A 20329-nucleotide genomic window follows, 5' to 3' on the forward strand; every position below is an offset into this window, starting at 1 on the left:
TAATTATTTTATAGGTCACCAGTCTGATTATGTAAAAAAATACAATTTTAATAAATAAAACTTAAATTCATAATTAATTATTATGGGATTTGTCAATAGTAGAGTTATGGGCAGGATCAAGATGATCAATCAAATACTCTTAAATGAAAAATTATATTATGTACATAGGTTTAAAAATACTATTATGATGTATAATATATTTATCTTTACTACAGTGGAGGGTTAGAGCCGAGCAACTAAGAGTAGGGATGGCAAACGATGCGGGCGAGTTTCACCTTTACTTGCTAAAACTTGTAAAAATTACACGGGGCGCCCTATTTGGTCGCACCCATTTAACTTATACCCAATTTTTTAAAAAGTTCTAACTTGTACCCATTTTTTAAATAACTTCAGCCCCCTTTCTCCTCTTCCTTCTCCCGGTGATCTCCATATCTCTCAACTACGTATTTCTTTTCCTCCATATTACTTTGTTGATCTCAGCAGCTGCAACAACTCATTTATACGTATGAATAAAACAAGCACTGATATATATAAAGAATTGATTAGTATAGTGGTTAATCTAAATTACTTCACACAAACTTCCATTTTTTGGTGGCCAAAAGTTTGTCATACGATATTTATATATGACTTTATTTAGTCGATTCCAACAAACCCTCAACAAAGTTTTTGACTATTAGTTTAAGTTATGGAAAACGAGGGAAAGAAATGAGCAAGCTTCTTCTGCTCGTCGTCGTCACTGTAGATCTAGAGAGTGCAACAGTACATACTCAAGCTCGCCAGTTACAAACGAAAACTTCAGCTCTAAAGCTGAAGTTCAACAGTTACAAAACAAAAACTTCAGCTCCAACTTCAGGCCCGTCTACTAGAATGCTGAAGTTTTGCGTGATTGCCTTTGTTACTTCAGCCTCGTATGCTGAAGTTATGCGAAAAAACGGGTACGCTTGCAATTTTTTTTGCAAAGCGAACAAAAGTTAAAACGTGACACAAAAAACAGGTATAGTTGCAAATGCCCCCTAAAACTTTTACAAGTCCCGCCCTACATGGCTTTTTCGGTGATTTCAACCTCACTGGCCCGCATGAGCTCGCCCCTGCCTAAATCCGCACTACCCACCTCGAATAAATTTTTTTTTTGGTTTACGTTGTTGTTTACCTACTTTTTTTCTTTTTCGAATAGGTTCAAAAGCAGAATTTTAGCAATTTATAATTATCACTGAAAGTTTGTTTGGATAGTTGTTACACATTGTATCGTATCGTATTGTTACTTTAAATACAATGTTTGTTTTGATTGTTACTTAAATTTTATTGTTTTGTATCGTTAAATCCGTCGTTACATAACGACGAAATGTGCCACTTTATGTAACGACCGATTTGGTGTGGTCGCGTCGTTACTTTGTCTTTTTCTCTCAATCTCACCCTTTATTATTATTAAATTATTTTATTTTATCATTTACCCTACTTTTTTATATAGTAATTTTACCTTGTATCATAATTTTTCTTTATAATATTGCAAGTTTATTTTTCATATTGCTGGTGTGTGATATCATAGAACGATGGTAAACGATACAATCTATCCAAACATTGTATTTATCAAATGATACAGTACGATACGATACATTATGAAACGATGCGTAACAACAATCCAAACAAGTCGTGAATCACAAAAAAAAAAGTTTTTATCATTTGCAATAAACAGACTTTGGTATCAATTTTTCTTTTAGCTTTTAGAAAAAAGAAAAAGAAAAAAGATTTTATCTCGTTTTTGTCATGTTTCATGGAATCAAAATATTTTAATTTAATCCATATTATGAATAATAGTTTTGAGGCATATAATATCAAATTAAAATTGTAGGAAAAAAAAACATACACATAGATTTTCTAAATGCCTGTAGATTAAAAATATCAACTTTATCGTCAAACATATATAGACCACAAAGAGAAAAATCACAATAAATCATATGACAAATTCATAGTTTCATATATAGACCACAAAACTAACATAGACTTATATATCTATGTTAAAATTTATAACCTAAATACCTTGAATGTCATTATTATAGATCTTCGCACATGTATGAAATTATCATTCTACTATTATGAAATAAAATTATTAAAAACAAATCTTAAACAATAAAATTAATCCTTTGATAAACCATACATTTGAATAATTCAAATTATGCTGGTGGAGGGCAACTAGGTTCAAGATCGTCCACAATTTGTAATGCTGGAAACTAAAATATGTAACATATTTCATCCCAATTGAAACCACTGGCTCCTTAACCTTATAATTAGTCAGAAAATAATCACAACGATAAACTTGCTCATAAATCAAAGCAAGATCATAATCTGATGTCAGATAATTCTGATCGTCTTTAATCTCGCTATATGCACTTTTAAAGGACCAAATCCAGGCTTGAAAGCAACCAACACACTCATTAAGTGCTAATTTTAAATTTTGGCTAATTCTTGTATCATTGACCCTTCGATTTATATAAGTCTGTATATTTGTTGCATTCTCAATTCCTGCTTCGATAAAATTCAGTGCAAAACTTAATCGATCTGTTGATGACATAATTTTTGGCCTCGACTTCAAAATTCTTAGACATAAGTTGGGGTCCCAATTTTTTCGACCAATATTGCATAGGAATAAATTGATTGAAGAAGCCAAAATTGAGTTGATTTATAGTAAAATAATGAAGATATTTTTAGTATCAATCAATTTATATATTTACAAAATCAAATTATATATTTACGCGTACATCTTATTTTAGGAATTATGTCTATGTTTAGACATAGTAAAATAATTATTGTCCTTTGATTTGCTTTTTTATGATATTTAAGGGAGCACAAAAAATATTTTGTAAAGAAATATAAGGAAATAAAAGAGACAAAACTAAAGAAGAAGAGAAGTTAAAAATAATAAATAAGATGGAATATGCCATTTGATTACGCTATTAACGGGATTTTGCTGCTTGACGTCAAAGTTTTATTTCCCTTTTTTTCAATTTTATTAATTTTTTATAACAGTATATGGACATTTTTGACAATGATAATCTTAGATATCTCGCCTTTCTCTTACACCACTAGTGAAATAATTTTATTTTCATCGCATAGTAGTTTTGTATTAAATTCATAATTCATAATTCATAAAATAATAAGAAAATATTCAGCAAAAAGTCTAATAATTACCTTTTTAGTATAGCTTGCGAGCTATTGTATTAAAATGGAGTTTACCCAGATCGCGTCCTAAGTGAAGAATATCTTTAGAATAGTTAAAATAATTCAAATATACTCCTAATCAACTAACAATTAAGGTTCAAATATACCCCCCAAAGTAGATCATATATCCAATATATCAAGTGTAATTTTGACCCTTTTTCGTTATTTTCAGTGGGCATATGAAATTGACTCGTGTTTTTTATTCGTGGATATTCAGTTAGACACCCAAGTCGGTTTTAAACTTTAAAAATTATAGATATGTATTAGGTAGATATTGAGTTCTTTATATTTTGATGATCAACAAATTTTAACTCATTTATTTTAGTAGAGTTAAGTTAAATCCTACCAGATAAGTCGTGATTTTTGTACTTTTGAGACGGACGATTTTCACGTAAAATCTTGTATTTTTTACTTATTTTATGTTTCTAAGTACATAACTAAAGAACTAAGAACGATAGGAAAATTCTAGGAAGCATTCAAATTAACAACAGACTAATTTCCTCTGATATCATCTTTACTATGAAATAAACTAAGAAAAAAATAAAGTTTAAGCAAAAAAATTATTTCTTTGATAACCATACATTTGAATAGTTCAAATTATAATGGTGGTGGAGGGGAAGTAATTTCAAGATCCACCGCAATATTATCTGCGGGATGACTAAAATACAAGACATCTTTCATTCCAATTGAAATTACTGGCTCCTTAATCTTATAATCAGACAGAAATAATCCACAACGATATACTTGATCAGCAATCACAGCAAAATCATAACTAGCCGTCATATAATCTTTATCGTCTTTAATCTCACCATATGCACTTTTAAAACACAATACCATATTATGAAAACAAGTGTCACACTCATTTACTGCTAATTTGAAATCTTGACTAATTTTGGTATCATTGAGCCTTCCTTTTATATAAGTTTGTGTATTTGTTGCATTCTCAATTCCCGCTTCAATAATATTCAGTACGAAACTTACTCGATCTGTTGAAGACATAATTTTTGGTCTCGACTTGAAAATTTTTAAACATAAGTTTGGATCCCAGAATTTGTCACCAGATGTACATGCTTTAGCTAGTATATCTGAAGATATTTTTTGTATTTTTGGAGTGGTTTGTGAAGAGAGGAAAATGAGAGACAAAAAGAAGAATGTGAAAAGAAATAATGAATTGCTTAAAGAAGCCATGGTTGTAAGTGAAGGCCAAAAATGAATTAATTTATATAAAAAAAATGAAGATATTTTTAGTATCAATCAGATTATATAGAATCAGATTATATATTTAGAAGGTAAATATAAGTAGTTTTTATTTAATAATATTAATTATTAACTTAGCTTAAATGACAAGTTAGGCATATAACACGTTGGGGTATCCGTCAAATTCACATTAAGTTAGTCATAATTTCGTAGAAAATGATACCAAATAGTCGCTTTAAAAGGATTGTTATTTAGAAATTAGCCAGTGCGTTCTCAATTTCAGTTTTCAGAACAAAAATGACCTGAAATTATCCTGAAATTAAGATTTTTAGTTTTAAATTACTACGAAATAAGTCGGTTAATCTCTAAATAGTATCTCTAAGAATGGCTATCTGTGCACTTGCTCCCATAATTTCATCAACCACGTCTTCAATAAATTTTTCAGTAAGAACACACATTATATTTATTCAAAAAACTATTTTTCAACACAAATTCAAAAATATTTTATTTTTTTAAGTTTAAACTAAATCTATATCTAGACGCCTACTTAATAAATAGTTTATTTTTCTTTAATTTGTTGATCAACTATATCAAAATTTACAGGTTCAATTGTTCTCTCATGATAAATTACTAAATAAAATTCGCTTACTTTCTGAACAAATCATTTTTTCTTAAGATTGTCACTTAATTACTGCATAGTTAATGGGGTGAAGGTCTTTATTGAGAGTATAACAAGTCAATAATGGTACAATATTACTAAAATATTTTGTTCTGAAAATGAAAAATTATTAGTAATAAAAAATAAAAATAAAAATAAAGAGATGATTGGCAAAGCATGCTCCCACCAGAAAATGAAAATGCATATTGAATTTCCAATCAAAAATATGTCACCATCTTTCTTTTAGGCAAAGGATATCATATATTACTTCATTCTATCCCAAATATTGATCATTTAAAACAAATTAAATTTGTTTGTAAAAAACTAAAATATCATTTATTATTTTTTTTCTTCAAGTTTATCATTAATGGTATAATTAGTAGAGTGGGAATTAAGTGAAACTTATAAGAGAAAACAACAACAACAACAACGATCCAGTATAATCCCACAGGTGGGATTTTGGGAGGGTAATATGTACGCAGACTTTATAAGAGAAAAATAAAGGATAATTTATATAATTATTTTTATGATTAAGGTTATTAGATATCATTTTAGGAAGTGTCTAAAAAACTTAAAGACACAACTTTTTTTTAAAGGACACAACTTGTTTATATATTTTTAGGGTTGATATGATAAGTACTCTCTCTTTCTGTCTTCTCTTATCAAAGTGAGCGAAATGCATATAAAGTTCGTAGGAATTTATAATTTAATTGGTTGAAACGTAATATTTAAAATAATGATATCGTAAGTTCGATAGTTCGAACCGTCTAAGCATATTATTCCCTTCTTGTTACCTAATACAAGACGATCAAATTAATATAAAATTGATTTGAATCAATGTCAAGTTGTTTCTAGTGAGTATAATGGTCAATATATATTTATCATGTTATGCCATAATATGATCATCTGATTGTTTAAGATTAAAGATTTATCATTTGCCAATCAAGTTATAAGTAAAAAAAAAAATTATATGTTATTTTATTGATTTGGTGCAATGGTAGAATAAAGTTTAAGTTCCTAATCATGAGGAAGATTTTATAAAGTGATTGGGAGATGCATAATTTTTAATGATGTTGTCGTAAGCAACTCGCACACATTTTAACTAATTTATTATCGGGTATATTTATCTTTTATCGACATAAATATCTAATAATTTAGGTAAATAAAAAAGAAAGAATTACGTATTCAATCACTTGGCACAACAGCCCAACTAAAAATAGCTTAGTTTTGAAGTCTTTACCCGGTTTGGCCCAACTTGTATATAATTTGAAAGAAATTTTCCAGTCTTTAGCCCATTATTAAAGACATACTTCTAGGGTTTTTTTCTTTTCTTCTTTCTTCTTTCCCAGCATACTTAATCTCTCTTCACTCGCCTTTCTCTTCGTTCTCCCTAAAAATTACAGATTTTTTTTGTACACACTCGTGATAATCCTCGCATTCTATGTCAATTAGATTTCGATTTTTGAGTTAATTGACAAAAGAAGGTTAAGGTGGGAAGTTCTTGGAGGGAAGGATGCCGAGGGTCTATTTGGAAACAGTCTCTCTACCCCAGGGTAGGGGTAAGGTTTGCGTACACACTACCCTCCCCATACCCCACTAAGTGGGATTATACTGGGTTGTTGTTGTTTGTTTGTTTGTTTGACAAAAGAAGGTCAAGGAACCACAATAAAATTTAGCATATCAGTCCAAAAACTATCAGATATGGCCTAAAACTATCAGATCTTGCCTAAAAGAGCATCTCCGGCGACCTCGTCTCTTATTTTCTTATTTCTCTTAGTTTTTGTTTCATCCTTTGCTACTGGTGAAACCCAGGTTTGAATGTCAAAACCTAGCAAGAAAAATTCAACACCAGCAACCACCGAAAACTATAATGTGGTGATGGACAGAAGGTGTTTTCTAGTATAAATTTGTATAGGTAGTGTTTATACACACTTATACAATATTGTATAAATATGTATAAGTGTGTATATATGCGTACAATATTGTATAAATTAGATATATTTTTAATGCATAAGTGTGTATATACATTGTACTTGTATAATAGGCATCCATGAATGTTTGACACTTTCTTCTTTTCTTCTTATTTGTCTTATTTTTCTGATATACATTATTAGAGATTGTATATACAAGTTTATACAAAGTTATTCATCATTATACATGTAATGCACATGTGCAGTTAAATCTAAAATTAAAATTTTATATGTTCAATCTATGTGTAAATCGACTTTTCTTGTTGATTTATTTACAAAATCATGAACGTGCAATAATTTTTCAATTTTTATTTTTTTATTTATGCTATTTGGAACTTGGAAAAGAAGAAAATTTAAGGTTTTCAAGTTGCATTATATATGAATTTGATTTTTTTTGTAGCTGGAATAGGAATATATACAAACTTGGGGAGGAAGAATAAAAAATCACCGAATTTTCGTGCTTGAAGATCTGCGGAATAAAAAGAAGAAGAAAAAATGCTTATTTTTCAAACTTTGGCCTATTGTTAATGGGCTACAAATTTGCAAAGTTGTAACTGAGTTATTCTGCTACAATGTATATAGGTGGATTGTATTTTTGTGTAATGCTCCCAATAAAAAAATTATTCAACTGTTATATCTGCTGTAGGTCAAATCTTGAATTTAAACACTGTTACTTAAACTGTGGGGCAAGTGCACAAATAGCCATTTTTAGGGATGCTATTTAGAGACTAACCAATATTTATTTTTGTCTTGAAATTTTAAACTAAAAATCTTAATTTCAGGATAATTTTGGATATTTTGTCCTGAAAATTTAAACTGAAAAACTGAAATTCAGGACGCACTGGCTAATTCCTAAATACAACCCTTTTAAAGTGGCTATCTGATGTCATTTCTACTCAAAAGTGGCTACCTGGTCTCTTCCTTGGGCTTGAAGGCTTGGAGATGCATCATATTTTAATGTAGATCAAGTTACACTAGGTAGCCACTTTAAAGGTCTCTATTTAAATATTAGCTAAAATATCCCGAATCTTAGTTTCCAGTTAAATTTTCGGGATACAAATATTCTTAATTGTCTTGAATTAATAATTTTTAGTTCAAAATTTCAGAATAAAATTAATATTGACTAATCCTTAAATAGCAGCCATATTAGTGATTCAAAATTTCAAATAGAGAACAAAAAAAAAAACCATAACCTTTATAAATAAATTGGGATGGAGGGAGTATTTATTTTTTCTTTTTCCATTAAAAAGGGATCTTTACACAAATAGTCAATCATATTCATTGTTTACTTTTTATAGATATATATATATAGATTATTATAATGATTATACACAATTATACATATATAATATACATATTATACATATATTATACCTTTACCGATTATTTTTAGTTTAAGCGGTTCGGTGGACGACTATTTAAATTAATTCTCCTTTAAAGAAAAAAGAGAGCACAAATTTTGATTTTGGCTAGTAAAGAAGTTTCACATAAAGTAGAATGAATCTAAAAAGTAAAAGGTAAAGGTGATTATTTAAGCAATTCATGTGAATGATTTTAACGGGTTAACGATTTATCCGATAAAAAAATTAAATAATCTGCCTCCAAACAGATAAGCACTTAATAATAAAATTTCAATTCGTTCATTGCCCGTAAATTTGATAACCCGATACCAATAAATTATTAAATCACTTTTACGATTCGATTTTCGGTTTCGGTTCGGTATTGAACACCGGTAGTTAGTTTTAGTAGAATGTGCAAAAGATATTTTAGAAATGGGGCTAAAGGGTCAACACAAACAGCAAAGCCAAAAGCCCTTCAGAAACTAACAAAAAATTGAAAAATGGAAAATTGCCAACACTTCTCCTAGTCCTACTCTACTGTGTGTGTGTGTGAATAGAGTGCATTAACACCATCGGTAGCCAAAACTCCGGGTTTTCTCTCTCTTCAATTTCAGGTTTGCATTTTCTCTCTCTATATCTTGTTTTTTTCACAGTTTATTGATAAAGTCTTAGGTTTACAATTAGAACCTTTATACAATCAATACAATTGTAAGCATGGAGCTAAAATTTGGAGCTTATGGGTTCTAGATTGTAATCCAAGTTAATGTACTGTTCTAACTTAATAATTTGTGTCATATTCAATTAATATTTTAAGACAAATACAAAGTTTGAACCAAAGCTATTGGGTTCGACTAAACCGGTACCCGATACTCTAGCTCCGCCCCTAATTCTAAGGTTTTTTATTCTTCTGAGGTTGTTTTCTTTGTGGGTTTTTGTAATGCTCTTTATAAAGTTTTTTTTTTTTTTTTTCTATTCATGCTATTGCATTTTCTTCTTGTTTTTTGCTTTGCTGCTATTTGGGCTGTGTTAACGTTAACTATGAAAACTGTGACCTAGTTTTTGGAGTTTGACAATTCATATCTGTTAGTAACTTTATATTATTGAGGATTGGAAACTCTTTAGCTACCCTTTACAAGTTTCCTTAAATCATATGCAGTGACGAAGGTAGAAATTTTGCTAAGGATGTTCAAAAGTTAATATATATATATATATATATGTATAAAAAGTAATATTTGATGTATATTAATAGTATTATTTTTTCGGAGAACGTGTATAAGAAAAAATTTCGGTTAAGGGTGTTCAATGGAAGAGGAAACCCATATGGTGATACCTACTAGTTGGGAATAGGTTTTAGACTTGCTAGAGAATTTCTTCTATTATTATTATTATTATTTATTTTGGTAACGATGATGATATGAGTTGAGCTAAATGAAAAATTGAGGATTCATATCACCGGCCTCAACTTGTTTGGAACTGAGGCGTAGTTGTTGCTGTTTGTGTTCAAGTGACCACCCACCGGTCACTGTAGATAGCTCGTCCCAATATTCATATGTGCTTCTTGTTTTCTGTTTTATTTTTACAGGGGCTGAAATAAAATATTGTGCTGAATTTTCAGATATTATTTAGGTGGTTGGCTGTATTCTTTTATTCCCGGGATAATTAGATTAGTTTGAGTTGAGTGTGGGATTTTGCTGTTATGGCTACTTGTACATCAGCTGTGTTTATGCCTCCTGATACGCGACGGTCTCGTGGAGCATTGACTATTCTTGGTGGAAGACTTTGCGCCTTGAAAATGCAAGATGAGAAGATTGGATTTTTGGGAGTTAACCAAAAGGGTAGTTCAAGTTTGCCTCAATTCAAGTGTTCTGCCAATTCCCATAGCGTCAACCAATATCAAAATAAAGATTCATTTCTGAATTTGCATCCTGAAATTTCGTTGCTTAGAGGCGAAGAAAGCTCGAGCGGAAATGTAACTGAGAGCTTGATGGATTCGTCACGCTCGAACAATTTTAATGAGGCGAAGATCAAGGTGGTTGGTGTAGGAGGTGGCGGATCGAATGCAGTAAATCGCATGATTGAGAGTTCGATGAAGGGTGTAGAGTTTTGGATTGTGAACACTGATATTCAAGCAATGAGGATGTCACCTGTAGCGGCTGAGCAACGACTGCCGATAGGTCAAGAACTTACAAGGGGACTTGGTGCAGGTGGTAATCCAGATATAGGGATGAATGCTGCCAACGAAAGCAAGCAGGCGATTGAAGAAGCTGTCTACGGCGCAGACATGGTTTTTGTTACTGTAAGTTCAGCCTTTGTTTAACTTGATTACTTTATTGGAAAAAGGAGTTTGCGGTTATATGAAATTTACCTTATTCTTTCCTTTGTTTCTTTTCCGCTCTCTTGTCGTCAGAAGTTTAGATTTCATTTACTATTGTATAGCAACTTCTGATCTTTCTTTGTTCTATCCGCCTATTGCCTTCATATTGCATATGCTTCAAGCTTGAGGAGAATGAGTGGAAGAAGGAATCTTATTGATTTTGAAATAAAACACGAGTATCTTAATAGCCAACAACGCTACCTTAAACAAAATTGAAGTATCTGTTACAATGAAATACTCCTTGTGTCCCATTTTATGTGTTTCTTTCAAACTTGAAGTATCTATAACAAAGTAAATGTATTTCATGAGAAAGGATCTGGTTAACTGGTTTTACTACATCATCCTTACAAAGAGTTAATAAACTTTTAAAGCCTAGAAAAAAATGGATAAATGAATGCGAGGCTATACTGGGTACAAGGATAAATGGACGGTAACTTAATTGATGATTGTAGCATGGCCAGATCTTAGTATTAGTAGTCTCATACCAAGCTTTTATGAACATTAAATGATGTCCGGGAGTCACTGCTAAAATTCTTAATGTGAAGAGACATTTTTCAGCATGCTCATCAAAAAGGATGTTTTACCCTAGAAAAAGAAAAGTGCAGCCCACTGCACAAAGCATCCGCATTCTCGTAGGGTCGGGGAAGGGCCGTATCCCGAGGAGTGTGATGTAGACGGCCTACCTAACGCTAGCGTTAGTGGCTGCTTCAATGGTTCGAACTCGTGACTTATAGGTCACATGGAGACAACTTTACCGTTGCTCCAAAGCTCCCTTCATGTTTTACTCTCCCACTTTTGTTTCTTCCTCACATGTGGTCTCCAACATGTTATGTGCAGGCTGGAATGGGTGGAGGAACAGGGACTGGTGCGGCTCCTATAATTGCAGGAACTGCCAAATCAATGGGTATCTTAACTGTTGGTATTGTTACAACCCCTTTTTCTTTCGAGGGGCGAAGAAGAGCAGTTCAAGCCCAAGAAGGGATTGCTGCTTTGAGAGAAAATGTCGATACTCTAATTGTCATTCCAAATGACAAATTGTTGACAGCTGTTTCTCCATCGACCCCAGTAACTGAAGCTTTTAACCTGGCTGATGATATTCTTCGGCAAGGAGTTCGTGGTATTTCTGATATAATTACGGTAAATATCTATTTTCCCCTGCTCCTTAGTGTAAACTGAAAGATGTATATGAAGTAAATACTCTAATGAAGTAAGATGTATATGAAGTAAATACTCTAATGAAGTTTCTAAGTCATTGACAGGCTTAGCCGGATCTGTATATCGTTTCTGTGTATTTGTGCTATTTACAATCATTTACAATCATTAGTAAAACTTTATTTTATAAAAAAACATATATATTTCATCACCGTTTTTTCTTGTTATGCTGTTAAATTATTTTTGCCTTTTAATACATGATGCTCGTCACTTGCTATCCAACTTTGATTGGCCTAATGTATGCCCTAGAATTGATTTTAATCAATCAATCAACTATGTCTTAATCCCAAACTAGATTTGGTAATGCCCTAAAATTGATTTAACGATGCTTAGTTCCTTCCTTTGGACAAACTGGTCCGTAACTACAATAAAACTTGATCGGGGAAGTTTACCATTTTTTTGGTGATGGTGGCGGGGGATGGTGACCTCGGTAATTCAGTGTATAATTTCTCCAAGTTTACCAAAAGTCTGCCGTTGTCACCTCATCATTTTCTCAGTTGTGTTTTATTCAATGTTTTGAACCAATTCGATTGCATATTAGAATTTTCTTAAGTTGCATATATCTGCCTGAATTACAGATTCCTGGGCTAGTAAATGTGGATTTTGCTGACGTGCGTGCTATTATGGCAAATGCTGGTTCCTCTTTAATGGGAATAGGAACCGCTACGGGTAAGTTCACAAAGCTATTCGGATAGTTGTTGGCACTAAGCCAATTCTCTTTGTTGGTTTCCTTTTAATTTATAATCACGTTTTTTCTTCACCATCTGTGTGATGTGATGATGTGGCCTACTAAGACACACAGTCACGATTAAATCATTTTTTGTGCCCTTAAACAAAAAAAATCAATGTGCTGTAGCTGATCTAAAGAGTTTTTGTAGTTTCAGAATTTATCCATATTGTCTAAACTCATTCTCAAAAAAAAAAAAAATTATCGCTTTTACTTGAAAAGTTGTCCACCAATTGACTAAAATATTGTACTATGAGAAAGTTTATTGTAATATACTACTCTTGGAACTGAGCACATCTGACATGTTCCCGTTAGGGAAAATGGAAAAATAAAAGTTCTTGGAACTGAACACATCTGACATGTTTCTATGAGTTTTCTCCTATTATTGGATGCTATTTAGCTGCAGATTTAAGCTTGTTTTTTTGTTATTTGATAAGATAAAGATTTTATTGATTGGTACCAAGATGGTACAGAAAATAACAAGGAAACAGAAATCAGCCTACTACAATCTTCCTTCTAACAACTCCATGAAATCCATGTACTGATCTGAACTAACTAGTGGGATTGATTTGAACCAGAAATACAAATTTTGTAAACAAATACTCTTAATTCTAGCAATTTGAGATCTCTGTCCTTAAAAACAAGCCTTGTTCCTTTCCAGCCATATTGTCCATAAGATGCACAATGGGATAGTTCTCCATATTTTCTTTATCTCTTTTGATATCACCTGATGCTGCCAACCTGCCAACAACCCCTTCACATTCTGAGGCATCACCCATGCAATACCACAAATATTTAAGAATAACTCCCAGCATTCTCTAGAAAATCTGCAGTGGAGGAACAAATATTCAACTGTTTCTTGATTCTCTTGACACAGGCAACATCTGTTACATAGGGAAAACCCTCTCTTTTGCAAGTTATTTTGAGTTAAGCATGCCTCCCAGGTGGCGACCCATCAAAAACATGCTACTTTCACAGGAGCTTTTGTCTTCCATGTCATCCTCCATGGCCAAGAAGTATCGCACTGTCCTGACTGCTTTATCAACATACTGTAGCAATTCTTGACTGAAAATTTCTTGTCTTTACTTGCCAGCCAGATTAGAGTATCCAGCTCGCAAAATTCTACGATTTCCCAATCACTCAAAGTTCTTCGTAAGACAATCTGCCAACCAGAACTAGAATGAAACTCAGCAACAGTACCATCCTTATTTGTTGAAAATTTGAATAGAGTAGGAAATTTATTTTTAAAAATAATCATCGTCAACCCATAAATCTGTCCAAAACCTGATTTTTACTCCATTACCTCTAATCTAGTAAACCGACTAAACTCTCCTACTTATGCCCTTCCATATTCCCCCATTTACAGTTCTCCACCCTTCCTTTTTTCCGTAGATGGCATTTATCAGCTTTTTCCAAACTTCCTTACCTTCCAAGCTATACCTTTCTATTTGCTTTTTTGGCATAGCTTGCTAATAATAGTGATTGATGGTCCATTTCTTGCTGGAACCTTTCTTACTTCTGGCTTTTCCTCTTGCGGAAAGTTGAAACTATGCACATTTTCTGTATCTCCCAAATAGTTGTATTTAGAGCCCGTTTGGACATAAATTTTTTTTTCCTTTTTTCCAAAAAAATTTCACTTTTTTTCGAAATCAGCGTTTGTTCATAAAATTTCCAATTTTCACTTGAAGATGCATTTTGGAAATTTTCGAAAATTTGAAGAACTCCAAAAAGCTGTTTTTCAAATTTTTCACTCAAATCACTCACAAAACTTCAAAAACAACCCAAACTAAAATTTATGTCCAAACACAACTCCAAATTTCAAATACCATTTTCAGTTGAAATTTTTTTTCACCATTTTTTGGAATTTTACAATTCTTATGTCCAAACGCCTACTCAATAGTTAGGCTATTGCTGCTAACAAGATATGTTTTTTTGTCAATAATGGATTGGTCTGTTGATACTGGTACTAACTAGTCAAGAAGAGAAATGATATTGTTCGTTGACGTCACAGGGAAGACCAGAGCCAGAGATGCAGCGTTGAACGCTATTCAATCTCCTTTACTGGATATTGGTATAGAGAGGGCTACTGGAATTGTGTGGAATATAACTGGTGGTAGTGATCTAACATTATTTGAGGTACCCAACTATTCTCTCTTGCTCACGCTCCCTCTCCACTGATGCACTTATTAATCATCCATATATTACTTGAGGTACCCAAGTTTTTTCTCACTGACTGAAGAAAGTAGACATATATTACATAATGAAGAAAAGATTCTTAACTCTTCGGGGTTGCCCAGTTGGTTGGAGGGTGGTCATCCATCACCTGGGATCGAACCCCCTCTCAATGCCTTCTGGATTGAGCCTATCGCACAGGGCTTGCCTAGTGCGGTTTACATCCCCTGTGTGGTTTGCAGGCTATTACACGGGGGAGGTTTACCCAGTGCGCACAAAGTGCTCACCACAGAGTGCTCACCCAGAGGCTATGGCAGAGGTTGTAGCGGCTGCGGGTTTCCCCTCTTACCAAAAAAAAAAAAAGAAAAGATTCTGCAGTAAAAGCCTTTTACTTTTTGCAGTAGACATTTTCGGTTGAAGATATGTATGACTGTGTGAATTTCCTTATGTTATTGTTATTGTGTCAGATAAGGGGAGTTTTATGCAATGCAGCCTTTGTACCTTGAGTTATTTTAGTTGTACATCATGAGTTTTAATTGTGAAATAGATGATATATTTTGCTTATAGTTACTTCCTCTGTCCCGATTTATGTGTCGTACTTTCCTTTTTAATCTGTTCCAAAAAGAATGTCATACTTCCTTATTTAGAGATAATTTAACTTTAAACTTCCTGCGTACCCTTAATGAAATGATTTACAGCCACACAAATATCTATGATTTGTTTTAGATCACAAGTTTCAAAAGTCTGTCTTGCTTTCTTAAACTCCGTATTGAGTCAAACGCCGCCACATAAATTGGACGGAGGGAGTATTAATTTTGGTGGCATTTTAAGCCATGACCAGGATTACATATAAATATGAAACATCTGTACTAGTGGTGTTATACTCTGATTTTCATGTGTTTCCACGTCCGAGTTCAAAGCCTTTCCTGACCTCCAAGGTTCAAGTTTGCAGAAAATTTATCTTTTTCCTTGTTATGATAATGGTTTCATAGTATGCATTCAGTATTTTATGTCCGTGGGCGTATCCGGACCAATGCTAATTTCTGGCTTGTCTAATTCGTGAAGTCAGCTTTCATATCCTTACATGTCCTCTTTGCACTTTACTAGGTAAATGCCGCAGCAGAGGTTATATATGACCTTGTGGATCCTAGTGCGAACCTTATTTTCGGGGCGGTGATAGACCCATCAATAAGTGGACAGGTATGTTAGCATCTCTCACTAGGTTATAATATTTCTTTGGTGACATGATTCTTTGCGGATTTTGACATGCATCAATGCTACAACGTATTTAGGGTTGGGGAAAGCGAGGGCTTCAGCGCTTAAAGCGTGAAGTGACTCGACGCGAGAGGGTTGGCAGTTCAGAGAGGGTAGGCGACGCGACTTCACTAAAGCGTGCGTTTCTGTAGAAGAAGCGTGTAGCGATAAGAAGCGATAATAGTGTGCACTTTAATTTTGTTAAGGGTTGATTTTAAAGAAAAAAAGAAGCTGCTACTCAGAAGAGGCAAAGAGTTTGGGAGCTTTTTAAGGGATTGCTAGTAAAAGAGAGAAAAACAAGGACACTGTGTGCTGGGTGCAGGTGGTTAGCACAAGAGATAATGATGAAAAATAAATCTTGTTATTTATGCGGATGTTGAATTTGGAACTGAACGTAATTGTCCTAAGGGTTGCAAAATAAAAACAAAAATCAAAGATTAAGAAAATTGATGGCACAAAATTAGGTTGACAGAATAAATGAAAAATCTTCAAGAAATTATAATTATATTCTCAAAGTATGTCTCCACCAAAATTGCAAGAATCTGATATCATGCAGAAAGAGAACAGGAAGAAGAGAAAGTTGTTGAACAATCAAGAGAATTATAGAGATAATCAGTTCCATTCTCTTCTTCCTTCTACAACTTTCTCTTCCTCATTATTTCTTTTTTACATGGTATTAGAGCGTTTACTATTTTCGTTAACACCTGAACCTACGAGGAGGCAGCCTTATGGCTCCTTGCCTTCCAACATTTTTCTAATTGGTCGATTAAGTGCTTAAAGTTGGAAAACAGAAACAAACTTGCCTTCAAAAAACTGCCTTCTTCGCTGTACTGTTGATGTGAAATTTTTGTTCCGTTGAAAAAAAAACGCAGCAGATGTAAACATTGGCTTCATTTTATACATCATTTTTTGGTTATCAGTTCATGACAAACATGAGTAGTTTCTATTTTGCAACACAAAAGATCTTATTATCACTTGTCATTCTCATGATTTATCATCATTGTACATTTAGCGTGTTATGAATGAACTAACCGTTAGCGTACTTGAGCCTATACTAGTATACCCTAGTAATGGATGAGCTCTTTAGTAGTATATAGGACGAGGTTGTGTTAATTAACAAGCTAGCAAATGAGCCAATGAAATTATAGAGAGGCACTATTTAGTGGGAGGGTCGTATGATAAGTAGAAGTGTAATACAGAAAATATGCATTACAACTTTAGCTCCCACAAGAAGAATGCGGTGAAGTGAGATTAGACAGATTGTTGTTCCTAAATGCGAACTATTGAGCATCTAGACTCGAAGCTTCCAAGAAAATGACATAATAGAAGATGAAGAACCAGAAAATTAAAATAGGATCAATAAAATGGAGGAATACAACCATCCAAAGTTGTGGCCTAGTGGTCAATGAAGTGGGTGAGAACCATGGCGTCTCAGGTTCAAATCCCACTGGAGGCAAAAAATACTAAGTGATTTCTTCCCAATTTCTCATCTATCCAAACCTTGGTGGATAGAGTTACCTGGTAGCTAGCTGTTGCTGGTGGGAGGTGACAGGTATCCTGTGGAATTAGTCGAGGTGTGCGCAAGCTGGCCCGGACACCATGGTTATTAAAAAATTTTTGGAGGAATACAACCGGGAGTGCTGTCCATATGAAAATACCTACCAAAGTGAAAGGAAAGCTCTATAAAACAATTTTGAGACTAGCAGTATTATATAGCAGTAAATGTTGGGTATCCACTAGATGAATGCCGTTGAATGCAAATGTTAACAAAGAAACAGAATATAATGAAAGTATAAGGATCCATATATACAAACTCAACTAGTTAGATTTAAAGCTTAGTTGTCACAATTGCTAGGGTTTGATGTATACCAACAACAACAACAACAACAACGACCCAGTGAAATTCCACTAGTGGGGTCTGGTGAGGGTAGTGTGTACGCAAACCCTACCCCTACCCCGAAGGAGTAGAGAGGCTGTTTCTGACCAAGAGTATACCAAGAGTATTTTAAATTTGGTTTTGAGGCTTATATATTAGTGTAGGGATTAGATGAGATTTAGAAAACATCTAGTTGTAGATATCTCTAATTTTCTTAATGTCTCAACATTGAGACGTAGAAGATCAGGTACTTTTTAACTACTAATTTGGAGTTGTTTCCCCTGAAGTCCTAACAAATTTAGATTTCTCTTCTTGGTCATTCTCATCGCTATCCACGTGATGCAGGTCAGCATAACCCTAATCGCCACTGGTTTTAAGCGCCAAGAAGAAAGTGATGGGAGACCTCTCCAGGTATTCCTTTTTTCCACCCTCTCTCTTCACATCTATGCTATATTTGAAAAAACTTAAGGGTCGTTTGGCTGCTGGCTGGTTAGGGAGTTATTCATGTATTAAAACTAGCATAGCTACCAGGTTCAGTAGCTTTTTTGATGCTTTGTTTAAAATTCAGCATACCAAGTAGGGTGTATGGTTATCATTTTACAATTCCACATAAATAAAACAGGTATAAGTTAGTCAATTGATGTACTGTATTATTTTATGCAGGGTAGAAGACTGCATAACTAATCCCATATAATTAAACCTTCATAAATAATCCCATATAATTAAACCCTGCATAACTAATCCTTACATAACTCTAACCAGCAACCAAACGACCCTAGTGTAATGTATGTTTTATGGTGTTCGACTACAGGGGAACCAACTAACTCAGGGAGATGCCTCACTTGGAAGTAACAGACGACCTGCGTCCTTTTTGGAAGGTGGTTCAGTAGAGATTCCCGAGTTCCTCAGAAAGAAAGGGCGATCACGCTACCCAAGAGCTTAAGTTAGTCTCTGTTTTTTTTTCCTGTATGTGTTACTTTCTTTCCCTTTTCTTGTTCTCCACAGAGTTCCATCTCTATCTTTCGACGTGATAAAGCATGTGTTATATGTACAGGATCTTTGGTTATGCATCAAATATTGCATTTTTTCTCATGGAAAGCATATTCCTTGTCAGTTTTCTTGATTAAGTAGTTAGATGTCTGTTTTAAATTTTCTCCACTAGTAGTGCTTATACATATTAGTTTGTCAGTGAGTGCAATAAACTGGAGATACTATCATAGGTTGATATTAGAGACACAAGCAGTTTGGTAACTTTGTGATCTGTAAAGCTGCTGTAACATGGATATGCTGAGGTGAACTTGTGCACATACTTGTGATTTAGGATCAGTTTTGATACTCTACACTTAGTAGGTAATATCAATGTTGTTTACAACCTTTTTCTTTTTCTTTTTGCACAAATACTGACATGGTACAACACTACAAAAATACTAGGTTACTTCTTTCTATCTGTCTAATCGTTAGTGGATAGAGTTACTCAGTATCTTAGTATCTGCACTGGTGGGAGGTACCAGGTACTCGTTGGAATTAGTTGAGGTGCGTATAAGCTGGCCCGGGCACCATCATTGTCAAAAAAATACTGTCATGGTACAGAGGTGAATTTGGAAGACATGTTTTGTTCACTGCTGCAGATGAAAAAAACCCAAACATGAGTATTTAATTTAAACCATTTTTCTTTTTAAGTGGATATTTACTTGTATCCAAGGTATCTAAAGATATCTAATGAAATCATCTTTGGAATTTAGGTCTTACTCAAAGAGAGAATTCAAATATATGGAGTTCCTTTATGAGTATTGTGGGGATATTATCACTTTTAGCCCGCGACAGAAACTATTTATATATGGTAGCCGAAAAAATGTATAAAATTTGTATAATTTGTATATAACATATAGAATGTATACATATATATATAAAATATACAAGTTTTATATATTTTTTTGATTATTATTTCTACAGTGGCTATATATTGTCATTTTTTCAATATTTATTAATATTATATGGATGATCGGCAAGGACCATTACCAATCAGACTAAAGGTATTAAACATAAACAAACTTTTTGTTCTTAGATATAATTGCATTTTAATTGAGTTATTGATATAAGAAAGAGGAAAATAAGTAAATATCTCCCGAATAGAATTAAATATTAAAAGCTTATTCTTATTAGTCATTGATCGGATATAACATAAAATATTGAGAATTTTTTGCAAAGCACCATCTTTTAGTCCTAATTAGTCATTTATAGATACCCTTTGCTATATTACGTTCTATAAATACTTTTTATGTTTTTATACAATGTATTTCATGTATTTAAACAGTTGTATTCATTAATACAAG

At 33.2% G+C, this 20329-nt stretch overlaps 1 protein-coding gene across 7 annotated transcripts; it reads left to right on the forward strand.

Moving 5' to 3' along the window:
* The first annotated feature begins 8835 nt into the window (after window positions 1–8835).
* LOC107782668 (cell division protein FtsZ homolog 2-2, chloroplastic) lies at window positions 8836–19923 on the forward strand. 7 transcript variants are annotated; one of them, XM_075222497.1, is made up of 9 exons: window positions 8837–8995; window positions 9964–10677; window positions 11593–11892; window positions 12546–12636; window positions 14706–14830; window positions 15974–16066; window positions 18342–18407; window positions 18808–18939; window positions 19483–19923. In XM_075222497.1, the coding sequence occupies exons 2-8, from the start codon at window positions 10078–10080 to the stop codon at window positions 18937–18939; spliced, it is 1407 nt and encodes a 468-aa protein (XP_075078598.1). In that variant the 5' UTR covers window positions 8837–8995; window positions 9964–10077; the 3' UTR covers window positions 19483–19923. The 7 variants fall into 7 exon arrangements, with proteins under 7 accessions (XP_016459060.1, XP_075078598.1, XP_016459058.1 ...); XM_016603572.2 differs by having other exon boundaries at window positions 19508–19923; XM_016603576.2 differs by having other exon boundaries at window positions 19739–19923.
* The last annotated feature ends 406 nt before the right edge of the window (window positions 19924–20329 follow it).

This window comes from Nicotiana tabacum, chromosome 10, assembly GCF_000715075.1.
Source record: "Nicotiana tabacum cultivar K326 chromosome 10, ASM71507v2, whole genome shotgun sequence".
NCBI classification, from domain to species: domain Eukaryota; kingdom Viridiplantae; phylum Streptophyta; class Magnoliopsida; order Solanales; family Solanaceae; genus Nicotiana; species Nicotiana tabacum.

Coding starts and splice junctions, on each gene's coding strand:
- LOC107782668 (XM_016603574.2), top strand. CDS start 10,078: ATGGCTACTTGTACATCAGCTGTGTTTATGCCTCCTGATACGCGACGG. Junction 10,678..11,592: donor CAGACATGGTTTTTGTTACT/GTAAGTTCAGCC, acceptor TGTTATGTGCAG/GCTGGAATGGGTGGAGGAAC. Junction 14,831..15,973: donor GTGATCTAACATTATTTGAG/GTACCCAACTAT, acceptor GCACTTTACTAG/GTAAATGCCGCAGCAGAGGT.